Here is a 13,704-nt window from a genome sequence, read left to right on the forward strand (position 1 = left end):
TTAACCAGTAACCCTAAGAGTTTAATCTAAACACATTAAAGGTTCAACTTGGGGTGGGGGGGGGCCATGGCCCCCCCGGCCCCTTAATACATCCGCCCCTGATTGCAACAACTACAAGATCAGATTTTGTCTCATCAGAGCTGGCAAAGGACATCAATAAATTTTGACAGAAATTCATTGATGGACTAATAGTATTTGAAAATTTAAAATCTGGATTAGGAATGGAGGAGAGGATTGTAGAAAATATAGAGATGGTGTGTAACTATGGTTTTGAACCTCCTCCATGAAGTTATGAGCCACCATGAAGTGGTGCTAGTTTTGAATGATCAGAACTAATATTTCAAGAAATCGCAAAATGAAGGTACACCGACATGGTGGTTGGGTTGAAAGAATCATATCAAATATGGTAGGACTTGAAAATTTAGCACCAACCAAAAAATTAATATGGTGCTAATAAAAAAAATGATAAATCCCAGTCAGTTTCATGGACTCAATCCCTGGGGATGACCGGCCTGGTCCCACGGAAGTTTTCCACCGACCACCAAGGTGAATCGGGAAGCGCATACGGCGACCAATCCAGATGCCCAGCATCCTTTGATTGCGTTCCCCATTTGGAGGAAAATTCCTACAAATACGCCGTAGCTGGGGATCGAACCACGGGTCCCTAGGTCACAATCCGGATATCCTACCGTTGCACCATTGCCCCGGGGACAAAAATATGATGCTAATAAAGTTCAGTACCAACATGGTACTGAATTAAAATCATCAGCACTATAGTGGTCCTAAAGCGAAATCATCAACACCACGACAATGCTGGATCAAAATCATTGACACCATTATAGTGCTAGATTTTGAAAATAAACACCACAATAGTTCTTTTTGTGTTTTTCAGCATCACTAGTGATGTTGATTTATAATGTTCAGAATTACTACGTTCTGAGTTGGAAAAATTATATTTTTTAAGTTTTAAAGTTTAACACTAAGTAATAAGCGTAGAAAAAAAAATAAAAACCACTACTAATATTTTGAAGAAACCTCTAAATATTTATATTTTTCAGTTTAGTTGGTACACAATATATCTTATATCAAAAAATTAATCATTATATTCGAAAGATTGTATTCACACCATCAACTAGTCATTCCAAAAACATGAACTACACAACAATGGATGACAAAAAAAACTCTAAAATAATATATTCTAATGAAATCTAAATTATATTAGATATAAATCATCCTCAATTTTCAACCACCACTGAAATCTTATAGATTTGTGTACACTGTATATTTATATATTATAGATTAATATTATAAATAAGTAAAAAATTATAGCTGGTAGAATACATAAGTGAGCAAATCTAGAAGAGAATCAACAATAAAATGGAGAATGAGTTGCTATATATATTGAAACTCTAATCTGTCTTTTTTAGAGAACAATCGATCTTTAAAGTGTTTCTTTTAAGTTTTTACTATGTTGTAATCCCACCAAAATGTGTATTTTGTGACACTACAAGAAAAAAAGGATTTCCCGGCGGTTTAAAATTCGTTTAGCGGCGGTTTGGAACCGCCACAAAATCATTTCCCGGCGGTTTACCAAACCGCCGCTGATACCGGTGTCGTTAAACCATTTAGCGGCGGTTTTAGAGAACCGCTGGAATAACCGCCACTAAAATAGATTTCCCGGCGGTTGTTTTTGCGGCGGTTCGAAATATTTCCCGGCGGTTGTTTTTGCGGCGGTTCGAAATATTTCCCGGCGGTTGTTTTTGCGGCGGTTCGAAATATTTCCCGGCGGTTTGCTAAAACTGCCGCAAAATGGTTTCCGAAATGGTTTGGCGGTTTGCTAAAACTGCCGCAAAATAATTTCCCGGCAGTTTAAACTTTGAGTGTGCAATTACAGATTTTTCAGCCCGCGATAGTTTTTATAAATAAATACAAAAATTAAACCAAAAATTATAATAAATAGAAAATTTTACTTGCATTAATTTCTTACAAAACTAGTAAACAAATATCAATCATTACACATGGATATCAAAGTTGTCAGATGTCAAATACAATGAATTTAGGTTACAAAAAAACTGAAACTTTGTTTGGTTACAAAAAAACTGAGAAATCTCTCTAGCTTTCTCAGATGTCAAATCCTAGAAATAGATCCCTCTCTTTTCCTTCAACCAGGTTGCAAATTCGTTGTTTTTTGAAAAGTAGTCATCTGGAGCGCTCTTCAAACATGTAAAGTAGGCATGTCTGCACAAGTACAAAAAAAAAAAATTAGAAGAGACAAACTAAATCTTGTCACTCATGCTAGATTCAATACTACACAAAATTATGTACATAAAAAAAAAGGCAGAATGCTTAACAGACAACACAAATCTGGCCTAAAGTTTGATTCAATATTTCACTTAGACAAACTATAACCTAAACCATTGCAAATAAGGAACCAAAGTGATACACACAACAAATCTAGAATAAAGGAAAATACAAAGAAGTGGATTATAACACCAAACATATACATTAACCAAATCATTTAGATGTACTTGATCAAATTTAACTAAGAAGTTGCAAGATAGATTAGTTCTGGAAAGAGCAAATATGGCCAGTGCTCTATTTTAAACCAATAAATTGTCATTATGGACTAAAGAACATTATTGCATAAGTAGAGTGTTATTCATGAAAATATTGTCTATTTCTAATGTGAAAAAGACCGCGCGGTCTGAAGGATAGTGAAGTCACATGGCCTCAGCATGGCATATATGCACTCATATAGCAAACTTGAAGGTGTCAATTTACCAAATTGATAAAGAACTTGACAAAGTAATGTCAGCATCTGACTGACACCTTCATTCTAATTCGACTCGACTGGTAGCAGCATTGTCACAACTGGGCCAAACACTAAAGCAGAACCAGAACTAACGCTTAACAAAGTCCATGTTCCAGGGAACTTAGAAATCATTTTTTACCCAATTGTTTACTGATTTGAAACACTTCTTAAAACGCAAAAGCAGAATCAGGACTTACATTTAGCAAAATGCATTCTTCATACTCGTCATTTTTTCAAGAATCTCAAAGAGGCTTCCTAACCAAAAAGAAGTACATCGGTGTGAAGATCTCCATCCTGCAATAGCTCAACAAAGGGGAGTGTCAACGGAAGAGATTAGATACAAGAACGTATAACAGAATCTATCAAAATGTTTGCGCCATAATAATGTGAAGTTGCAAAATACATATTTTGCAGCCTCGTGAGTTTTATTTACCTTCCTCCTGCCACAAGACCCTCAGCTGCCTTTTCTAGGAATGCTGAAACTCTATCGCTTCCTTCTGGGGCAATCCTTAAAAATTCCAATGTCTTAACCTGTGAAATAACATGGCATCTACTGTAAAAAAAAAAAAAAACAAATAGCTTCAGATGAAACAGAATCTATAACAATGGATGATAATGTACCATAGTTCTCGTAATAAACCGACCAAAAGCTGTCAAGCGGAAGCTAGTTATGGAAAACCGACTTGTATCCAGAGGCAAATACCAAGGTAAGGGAGAATCAGTGGCAAGATCTTTCTCCCATATAACCTAAAAGGGAACATGATGAGTAGAGAGATGATAGCAAACAGGAGTACACATGTGTAAGAAAGAAGCATACAGTTTTCTTTACCTCAAATCCTGCAAGTTTCAAAGCATCAAGACATTCTCTTGTACTTCTGACATCAGGAAGTCCATTACCAAGCTCGATTTCAGCCTTGATTTTTTTATGGCTTTCATTATTTGGATTATAATGGTCAGTCATGCACCACTCATATGCTGCAAAACACTGACCAGGCTTTAGCACTCTGTAGATCTCCTTGTAGCAGCCAACCTTGCCAGATCAAATTGAAGACCATTAATAACTTGTAAGAATACATGCCAAAATAAAAGAAAACTATAGAACTACATACCGTATCCGGAGCATGGCAAGTTGCCTCAATTGCATAGATTGCATCAAATGTGTCATCAGAAAATGGCATTTTCATGAAATCAGCCTGCACTTCATAAGAAAAAATAATCAGAAAATCCAACCCACAATTTGGTTGTTTCTAAAAACTTGAATTTATTGTGCAAAAAAGGCCGCCTCAAATTCAATTTTTGTTAAGAGAATTTTGGACGATAGCAAAAATCTCCATCAGCACTCCTATAAGAATCATATGATCAAAATGCATTTTGTGAAATAAAAAAGAACCAAACATATATCTGAAATGCCAAAATGCATAACTACAGGATAGAACAAACCTTAACAAAATCACATGATTTGTCTAACCCTGCTATGCGGTTGAGCTCCTGTAGGATGATATTTATTAGGAAAATCAATCATGTGAATGCAAACTAAAAGACTTATACAAATTTCATTCATGTGCACAAATCATGGTCAGACAATGCCCACCTGCCAAGGAAATCAGACACATGAGAAACTTCAAATCAGCAAGATATTTTTGTGCCTGAGAGTATGCTTAATAAATCAAGCTATATGATTCAAACTCCAAGGTATCAACTAAGTGAGGTAAGAGAATAATTCAATTTCATTTAAAGACATTGATAAGCTTAACTGCATTAGTAGATCACAAAATGAGGCTTTGATCATTAGGAGAAAAAAAAACAGTTTATGCAAACTTTCCTAATGGCAGAAAATGAAAGCAGTTATTTTATGCTGGAGTTAGAGAAATGAAAAGGAGACAAATTTTTTTCTTTCAGCAGCTTGTCGTTGACAAGGAAAGATCAATTTTGAATCTAAAATTCGAAGAAAAAAAATCGACTTCTTAGACTGAGGGCAACGGTTTCTGAACTATTACATAGCTAGAGAAGGGACATATAGTTTGAAAAATTGGCAAAGGGTACCAGATCCAGAAGACAGAGACGCCGAGGATCTCCTGCCATCTGTTGGGTACCTTCATCTTGGAGACGAGAAGGAGAATGGATTGGGCAAAAAGGTTGATCCTTGCAAAGCCCATCACGGGGTAGAACGTCCAGTGCTGATAGCTGACTAGGAACCTCGTGACCGCATCGAAGTTCATCTTCCTGTCATAGTAGCAAGAGGTCAACGAGGCAAAGAGTTTGGAGGAGACAACGAAGAATGGCATGTGTTGGAGATCGGGGTCGTAGTTGAGGCTATTGCAGGCAATATGATGGGCATTGTGGTTTCGCTTCCACCAGGCGATGCTGATGCCGGTGAGGCAGTTCCCGGTGATGATCTGCGCGAAGCGATTGAGACGCGGATCAGACACGATCCGGTAGTGGCCAGAGTCATGACCCATCCATCCGGACTGGATCCAGAGTAAGCCCATCATCCCACCGCAGAGGGCGTGGACGACGGTGCTACAGGATAATAGGACGCCAGCGACGGAGGCGGAGAAGAGGAAGAGCATGACCAAGAGGGTGAGGGTTAGGGCGATCGGGTGGGAGTAAAAGAGAAACCGCGGCGGCGTCGAACGCGTCGGAGTGAAAGAGAAACCGCGGTGTGTAGGGTTAGGGCGAGGGAGCCACGGTTCGATTCGGGAAAATAAAATCCGTCGAAAGAAATCTACCGGCGGTTACAATAAACCGCCGGGAAAACGTAATTTAGCAGCGGTTAAATTTTAAACCGCCGTAAAATAAATTTTAAATCGCCGCGAATCATTAAACCGCCATAAATCAAATTTAAACCGCCGTTAAAAAATTTGTTTTTGCGGCGGTTAATTGAAACCGCTGGAAAAATGGATAATAGCGGCGGTTTTAAGAACCGCCGCTAAATAACCGCCGCTAAAAATTTGTTTTTGCGGCGGTTAATTGAAACCGCCGGAAAAACGGATAATAGCGGCGGTTCTTAAAACCGCCGCTAAATAACCGCCGCAAAATCATGATTTTTTAGTAGTGAATCGCGCTCGTTGAACGCTTCTTCGCGAAGAAGAAGCTGATGGGGCTGATGCTTCTGCTTCTAGTTGCAAGGGTGGATTGGCTACTTCTGCGGATCGAGGCTTGAAGTTTCGGGGATCTGGGGAGGAAGGATTTTGGGGCGAGGGAGAGATGAGTTCTGGTCGATGGAGAGAGTTGGAAGCGAGGGTATCCGAGGGATGACGAGGAAGTCGCCATGGCAAGGAATGAAGTGCAGAATAGGGAAAGTTGGTGGCGGAAGCGATGGCCCGACCATATACGGTAATTTTTAGATTGCATCCAATATTAGAAAACTTTTAAAATACCCATTAAAGTCTAATTAATTTTTTTAGAAACCTTTAAGATTCAATTTCAATATATATTGCAGTTGACTGAAAAGGACAGGAATGAGCCTTTTATGCTCAGTCTAAATCAATCATATGCTTCCTTTTCGGCATTTAATTGCATATTCTCTAGTCATATGAAACAATTAAAACCAGTAGATTAAGATGAAAACTAGTTTGTGGATCTAGAGTTTGGATTCCATCCATTTCTTATACTAATTATTATTATTATTTGTTAAAGAAATGATTTCTGAATTATTATACAGTAAAAAAGACGGAATGATGTGCAGATATGTACAAGATAAAAACGAAGGAGCAGGCAACGATGGATGTCGGGTCTGCTCCATGCTTCCCACCAGCCCAAGTATAACATATGATCTCTGAATCGATTCAACTGTGGCGCAGCATGGCAGTGTCCCCCGCTGCTCATCATTCATTCCGCCTCCCATCACAACACCTGAAACTGCAGGTTCACGATGATGATCGATACAGCAACCTGTCACCTTCTTCGTCCCCCGTCTCCATCCATTAATAACTGGCTATCCATCGCTTTTCCATTCCTCCAGATACACAAGCAAAGACCGTGACAAACAAAAGCTGCAAAATCAATCACTATTTTATCTATTTCTTTCTGTACTGCAGATCTACTCTGCTCATGGCACCCACCTGCGGTCATTTCCAAGAAAGAGGCCCTCTTTCCTCTTTGGTGCAGCCAATTACTTGGCAAATCCAACACATGATTACAAACCCCTGATCCGAGTACAGAAACTCAATTATGATCGTGACAAGTTCCAGATGGGTGCGATGCTGACACAGGAGCAATGGAAAGCAGAGCAACTGCAGGGGCCAAATTGCTCGTGGACGCCTCAGGTTTCGAGTCAAACGACGCCCCCGACAAAATGTGTGTTGTACTACGTCGCAATATGACGCGACTGCTACTGCTCTGTTAACAACGACTGTTGACGTCGCCTTCCAGGAAGGCAGCCTGGGGTGGGGCTCCAATATGATTCTATCCAAGGTCGCTCGCAACGCAGCACCACTTCCCACCTCGCCCTTCATGGAGTTCCGCGGCTTGCGCCGCCCGGCCTCTGTCGACGGCGGCGAGGAGAAGGGTCCCTTCTTTGACCATGAGTTGGCCTCTGCTTTAGCCGAGGAGGAAGGGCTTCATCGGAGTGATAACCAGAATGGAAATGCGGCGGTGGCTGCAGAGTTCGCCTTTGCTGGCAGTTGTAGTCTCCGGCGCGGTTTAGCTCTCTCATTCTCTACCTCCGGAGGGTTCTGCTTTAAGGGGCGCCTCGTCTCCGTTGACGACTCTAAACCATCGTCCAAGATGCAAGTGCCTGCCTTTCTCCTAAAACTCAGCGCCTTCAAGTTCGGATTTCACCGGCGGGCGAGGTCAGCCTCGACGGAGACCAATCCCGGAGCGTCCCCTGTGTCCTCGTCGGCGTCACCAAAACAGAGCAAGTTTTCCTTCAAGCTCAACGTAGCAGAGCCGCCGCCGCCGTCGCCGTCGGCCTTTGCAAGGAACAGAAGATCCGGATGAGCCGCCTCACCGGCTGGCTACGCATTGAACAGGAGGAAACTACCAGGAGACATGCTCCAAAGGTACCTGAGCAAAATTAAGCCTCATTACATGAGGATCTCGAAGCGGTTCGACGGAGACGGAAAGGTCCGGCCCGGCGCCGGCGAGGGCTGGGGAGACCAGATCAAACATCAACATCCTCTGCTTCCGGCCGCTTGAGCAAGAGCCGATCGACATCGGCGACGGCATCCATCCGCTCATCACCGCCGGCATCCAGAAGACGGGACGACACATTGCTGGAGCAGCAAGACGGGATCCAAAGCGCCATTGCCCACTGCAAGCGTTCATTAAACAAAGGTAATAAAGAGCTCGTCCTCCGGCGTCTGGTTCCACTTCCGATTGGCACTCAGGTTCAACTAATCGTGCAGGTCCCGAGCCGTCGCTGACGCGGTCAAGGAGCGATCCGGCGGACACGAGACCGGCCGTAGTGAGCAACGGAAGCAAGAAGATATAAATTCCTCCGTCTGGGTTTTAATACAGCGGGCGTGGATGGAAATCAAGCTCTGGCTTGGCAGAGCACTTGCAGATTTCCTCTGATGGGAATCTAAAAATAGCTCATGAAGCTCTTTTAACTTTTTGCAAAGCTGTCGTCTGGATCTCTGTGTGCTCGGTGACAAAAAGAATACTTGCTTCCGATCAACCAATCGATGTCTTTTATCAATTCGTCGTTGATTCAGTTCTTCCCAGAGGAGATTGACAATGTCATTCCTACGAGGCGACTACGGCTCCGATTTGGTTTTAAATCGTCTATAAGTACGAATCTACTAACAAAGGAAAATCAAATTATTTTGGATAGAATTATTGGATAATAGCATCATAGTTGTTGATCTTCATGAGGACGGGCCTGTGGCTTCTAGTTCTTCAAGGTTTTGACGATCTCCAGCCATGCCTGTTTCGATGAACCACCTTGGCTCCACGCCTCCGCCGCCATCTCTTTAGCCGCCGCCGCCCGCTCCCTCAGCTCCTTCCCGCCCTCTGCCACCATTACCCATCTCACCTTCGACTCCACCTCCTCTGCCTCCACCATGTCTCTGTCGTATCCTTCCATCACCACCGCCAATTTCATCTGCTCCACCAGGAACACCTTGTTCATCCGCTGCTCTGCGTACCGCGGCCACGCCACTATCGCCACACCGGCGGAGATCGCCTCCAGCGTCGAGTTCCAGCCGCAGTGTGAGACGAAGCACTCCTACCGCCTCGTGGTTCAGCACCTCCACCTGCGGCGCCCACGACATCACCACCTTCCCCCTCTGCTTCGTCCGCTGCAAGAATCCCTCCGGAAGCAGAGACTCCAGGTTCAGTGCCGAGGGCGCATCCTTGGGAGCTCACCGCCCAAAGGCAAACGCTGCCCGCTTCTTTCGAGGCCGACGGCGATCCGCTCGAGCTGCTCCGCCGAGAACGAGCCCATACTTCCGAAGCAGAGGAACACCACGCTGCCGCGTCGCTGCACGTCCAGCCACGCCATGCACTCTGCCTTTGCTTCGTCCTTTCCCGAGGTACCTTCGGCGATCAGCGGCCCAATGCAATAGACGGGCGGCATCCGGCGTCCAGGAACGCACGCCCCTTCGCTGAGAGCCTTTACCGCCCCTACTTCCAACGACTCGAACGAGTTGACAAGAAAGGCGTCACCATCGGGGAGCCGTCGGGTGACGTCGTTCACGAACCTGTTATAAACTTCCGAAGAACGACTCATAAGCTCTCTAGACATATCGGAGGCTGGAATAGGGGGCACTCCGGGGAAGTGGATGGGTGCGTCACCCAGCTCACTAAAGCTCAAATCAGTGGTGGACTCGAGGTACGGCAAGTAGAGGAAGGAAGCGAGAACAGAGGCGCCGGTGGAGAAGAAGAAGTGGGCTGGCAGGCTGAGCTCCGCCGCGACAACGTCGAGAGCGTCGGTGCATAAGAAGTCGAGGACGACGGCACGGACATCGTTTACCCGGCGGTGGCCGGAGAGGAAACGAAGGAGCTCGGGGTTGTTGAGCCGGACGCCGTCGAGTATCATGGGTATGATCTCGTGGGAGGTTCGGAAGTCGGTAGGCGGAGGGAGCCGGTGGACGGAGATGGAGGGGTGGGCGGCGGAGACTCTGGCAATGAAGGCGTCGGCCGAAGGGTGCTTCCAGGGGAAATGCATGATGACGACGGCGACGGCGAATTCCTGGCGGAGGAAGAGCTTGGCCAGCTCTAACATGGGGAGTAGATGCCCGATGCCGGACATGGGATACAACACCACCGTCGGTTTCATCGCCATTTCCGAACCCTCGACGGCCATCTCCGCTGCTAAGTCTCAACAAAATCAAGAGGCAGACGAATGGAGAGGAAGAAGAACACGAAAAGAGATACAAATGATGGGGAAAATCTACTCAAATTCTTGCAAAATATATATATTTTTCTTCTAATAATTGATCTTATATATAATACACGTTAGTAATTTGTCTTTTAAGTTGATGCCAAAAATATTAATTGTTACCTTCCAATATATCATACTGTTTTCCGTTACGTAAAACACTTTGCAAAAGTTGTCAGAAGTCACTCTGCAAATGTTTAGTCGGACGCTCATTAACTGACGCCTTTTTAATTTTTGCCTAAAAAGTAACTAAAATTATTTTCAGTAAATTATATCTTTTATTTAACAAAAGAGACTATAATTTTATAAAAATAATAATCACAATATATCAAATTCTTATTTAAATTAAAAACACACAGAGCATCGTTGGATTACCATCAACGTATCCATGGCATTTAGATCTGCAGCTTCAAGGTTTTGACTAGCTCCAGCCACGCCTGTTGCGAGGACCCCCTTTCACTCCACGCGTCTGCCGCCATCTCTTTAGCCGCCGCCGCCCGCCGCCTCAATTCCCTCCCTCCCTCTGACTCCATCACCCACCTCACCTTCGCCTCCACCTCGTCAGCCTCCACCATCTCTCTGTCGTAACCCTCCATCACCACCGCCAATTTCATCTGTTCCACCAAGAACACCTTGTTCATCCTCTGCTCCGCGTACAGCGGCCACGCCACTATCGCCACTCCGGCGGAGATCGCCTCCAGCGTCGAGTTCCACCCGCAGTGCGAGACGAAGCATCCCACCGACCCATGGTTCAGCACCTCCACCTGCGGCGCCCACGACTTCGCCACCATCCCCCTCTGCTTCGTCCGCTCCAAGAATCCCTCCGGCAACAGAACGTCCAGGTCCAGCTCCGACGTCGCCGTCGGCGGATCCTTAGGGACCCCCACGACCCAAAGAAATCGTTGCCCGCTTCTCTCGAGGCCAACGGCAATCTGCTTGAGCTGCTCCACGGAGAACGAACCCATGCTGCCAAAGCAGAGGAACACCACGCTATCGCGTGGTTGTGCGTCCAGCCACGCCATGCAGTCTGCTTTTGTTTCATCCTTTCCTCTGCTCCCTTCCGTGATCAGCGGCCCGATGCAATAGATCTTTGGCATCCGGCGTCCGGGAAGACACACCCCTTCCCGAAGAGCCTTAACGGCCTCTGCTTCCAGCGACTCGAACGAGTTGATAAGGAAGGCGTCACCATCCGGGAGCCTCGGGGCAATCTTGTTTACGAAACATTCATAAGACTCCGAAGCGGGATTCATAACCTCTATGGGCATATCGGAGGCGGGAATAGGGGGCAGTCCGGGGACGTGGATAGGTGTATCCGCGAGCTCGCCGAGGCCGAGATCAGTGAGCTCAAGGGAGGGAAAGTAGAGCATGGGGGCGAGAGCGGAGGCGCCGGTGGCGATGAAAAAGTAGGCTGGGATGTCGAGCTCGGCGACGACGACGTCGAGAGCGACGGTGCATAAGAAGTCGAGGACGACGGCGCGGACGTCATTTTCCAGGCGGTGGGCGGCTAGGAAACGAAGGAGCTCATGGTTGTTGAGCCGTACGCTATCGACCGTCATTGGTATGGAGGGGAAGGTGGCGGAGACGCTGGCAATGAAGGAGTCGTCGGGCGGCGGGAGCTGGTGGAAGGAGATGGAGGGGTGGGCGGCGGAGACACTGGAAATGAAGGAGTCGAGGGAAGGGTGCTTGATGGGGAACTGCATGAGGACCACTGCGACGGCGAAGTCGTGGCGGAGGAAGAGCTTGGCCAATGGCCAGCTCCACCATGGGGAGTAGATGTCCGACGCCGGACATGGGATACAACACCACCGTCGGTTTCATCGCCATTTCCGATCCCTCGACGGCCATCTCCACTACTACAAGGTCTCCAACAAAATCAAGAGGCAGAGGATTGAAGAGGAAGAAGACGAAGAGCTCTTTATTTCAGCGTAGAGGCAGAGGAGTGAAGGGGAAGAAATGGAACCCACCTGTTCATTGACATCAGCCAGCCCCCAAGAATGTACCACGGATCGTGATCATTTCACTATATTTTACATAAGTTGGTGAAACATGTGCAAGTTTTGTTGATCCAACCAAGAATGAACCGCGTCTCGGCTGCAGGAAGTTCGATTTACCTGCTGCCCTATATTTTACATAAGAGCATAACTTTAATAATTAAAAAATAAAAAAATATATAAAAAATTATATGTGAGGTGGGTCAGCCTTTGGCTGGTCCACACCACTGCCACGTGAATGCATTCAAGATGTTAAACGAGTTCCTATGGAGAGAGATTAAGCGGCGTTATTAACGCTGCATTAACTGCACGTTGCAGATGTTGGTGAAAGATTTACCTGCTGCATTATATGCCAACAAAAGTTGATGTTTATTTGACCCTAGAGACTTGACGGAACTAGATCAATTTAAAAAGATAAATTTATAATTAAAAGTTGATTGGGGAATTATATTTTGATAAAGAAAAAAATATATTTGTTAGAAAATAAAAAATCAATCTTATAAACCTAACAGAATCTACAATTAACTCAAGATCACTATTTAAAATACAATATCCCAAAACTTCTATGAGAACAATAGACTTGTTAGAATCACAAGTAGAAAAAGATCAATAAAAATTACGTTCTTTTGGAAGAGATTATATACTTCTAAATATAATTGAATGTGACCTTTAGCTATGTTAGTACTTAGAGTTCTTTTGGGGCGAATCAATTCGTTAGAAATTCATCATATAGCGAAGCAAGATGGGCTAGTCCATCAACTTAGTGGATTGAAATTTCAATCCAACCCAATTTAAGATGGGTTTGCAGGTTAGGCAGGTCAACCCACTAACTTGTCAAAAAATAAAAAAATATATAAAATATTAAAATATTTAAGTTTGGATTGTAATTTAAATAAGTTAAGTTAAAAATTTTAAATTTGAATTGCGATTTAAACAGATCAAACTCACTAATTCATTAATTTTTTTTAATTTTAAATTTTGAAGAAAAAAATAAAAATTTTCAATCCATGGGTCAACCTACGAGGGTCACGGGCTAGGTGGGTTAACCTACTTGAACCCATCTTAAAATAGATTGATAAAATTTCAATTCAATCTGCTTAGATTGTTCGACAAGGTAGGTCAATCTGGTAGGTCTAATTTAAATTGACGACTCTATTAATACTTAATCGAATTTTGATGTGTAATTAAATAAGTTTGAAATTAGATTTTTGTTATATTTGATGTCTGCCTAAATGTATAGTGATTTAAGAAAACATTGAACAGTTTGGGTCATACACATTGAACAGTTAACAACATTAGGAATAATACAAAAACCTTTATCTAATTATAGAAGTCTCGCAAAGAAGTAGAATAAAAAAAGAGACAATCTAAAATATTTATATTTTTCAATTACAAAAAAAAAGATAATCATAAAAATTTGTCTTTTTAAATAAAAACTAAAATGCATATTTTTCATTCCTAAATTATCATTATTCCAACAGTATTACATCATGCGTATGTTCGGCGAGTAACCAATACACGCCTCCATGAAAGAAAGGGAAGAAGGCGATATGAGTAAAACTGCCCGAGATTGGTAT

At 43.9% G+C, this 13,704-nt stretch overlaps 1 protein-coding gene and 3 pseudogenes across 3 annotated transcripts; 1 reads left to right on the forward strand and 3 right to left on the reverse strand.

Moving 5' to 3' along the window:
• Positions 1-1,995: 1,995 nt before the first annotated feature.
• On the reverse strand, positions 1,996-5,006 carry LOC141816008 (cycloartenol-C-24-methyltransferase 1-like). 3 transcript variants are annotated; one of them, XM_074703847.1, is made up of 8 exons: positions 4,856-5,006; positions 4,253-4,300; positions 3,922-4,005; positions 3,642-3,842; positions 3,434-3,559; positions 3,246-3,343; positions 3,010-3,106; positions 1,996-2,238 (listed from the first exon to the last, which is right to left on the reverse strand). In XM_074703847.1, exons 1-7 carry the CDS (start codon positions 4,892-4,894, stop codon positions 3,055-3,057), a joined length of 648 nt encoding a protein of 215 aa, XP_074559948.1. In that variant the 5' UTR covers positions 4,895-5,006; the 3' UTR covers positions 1,996-2,238; positions 3,010-3,054. The 3 variants fall into 3 exon arrangements, 2 of the variants coding, with proteins under 2 accessions (XP_074559948.1, XP_074559949.1); XM_074703848.1 differs by lacking the exon at positions 4,856-5,006 and adding an exon at positions 4,404-4,781; XR_012600643.1 differs by lacking the exon at positions 1,996-2,238 and having other exon boundaries at positions 3,018-3,106; positions 3,246-3,365; positions 3,457-3,559.
• Positions 5,007-7,267: 2,261 nt separating this feature from the next.
• On the forward strand, positions 7,268-8,271 carry LOC141816006 (uncharacterized; annotated as a pseudogene).
• Positions 8,272-8,645: 374 nt separating this feature from the next.
• LOC141816009 (UDP-glycosyltransferase 88A1-like) lies at positions 8,646-10,040 on the reverse strand (annotated as a pseudogene).
• A 450-nt stretch (positions 10,041-10,490) lies between these two features.
• LOC141816007 (UDP-glycosyltransferase 88A1-like) lies at positions 10,491-12,111 on the reverse strand (annotated as a pseudogene).
• Positions 12,112-13,704: the final 1,593 nt, after the last annotated feature.

Source organism: Curcuma longa, unplaced genomic scaffold (genome assembly GCF_044706935.1).
Source record: "Curcuma longa cultivar G26 ecotype Majalengka, Jawa Barat unplaced genomic scaffold, ITB_CL_G26_1.1 contig_1384, whole genome shotgun sequence".
NCBI lineage: Eukaryota > Viridiplantae > Streptophyta > Magnoliopsida > Zingiberales > Zingiberaceae > Curcuma > Curcuma longa.

Excerpts from the sequence above, each read along its gene's own strand:
- LOC141816008 (XM_074703847.1), bottom strand. The coding sequence starts at position 4,894 with ATGGCAGGAGATCCTCGGCGTCTCTGTCTTCTGGATCTG. Across the intron at positions 4,006-4,252 it reads AATCATGTGATTTTGTTAAG|GCTGATTTCATGAAAATGCC; the intron begins GTTTGTTCTATC and ends TATGAAGTGCAG. Across the intron at positions 3,560-3,641 it reads TGAAACTTGCAGGATTTGAG|GTTATATGGGAGAAAGATCT; the intron begins GTAAAGAAAACT and ends GTTCCCTTTTAG.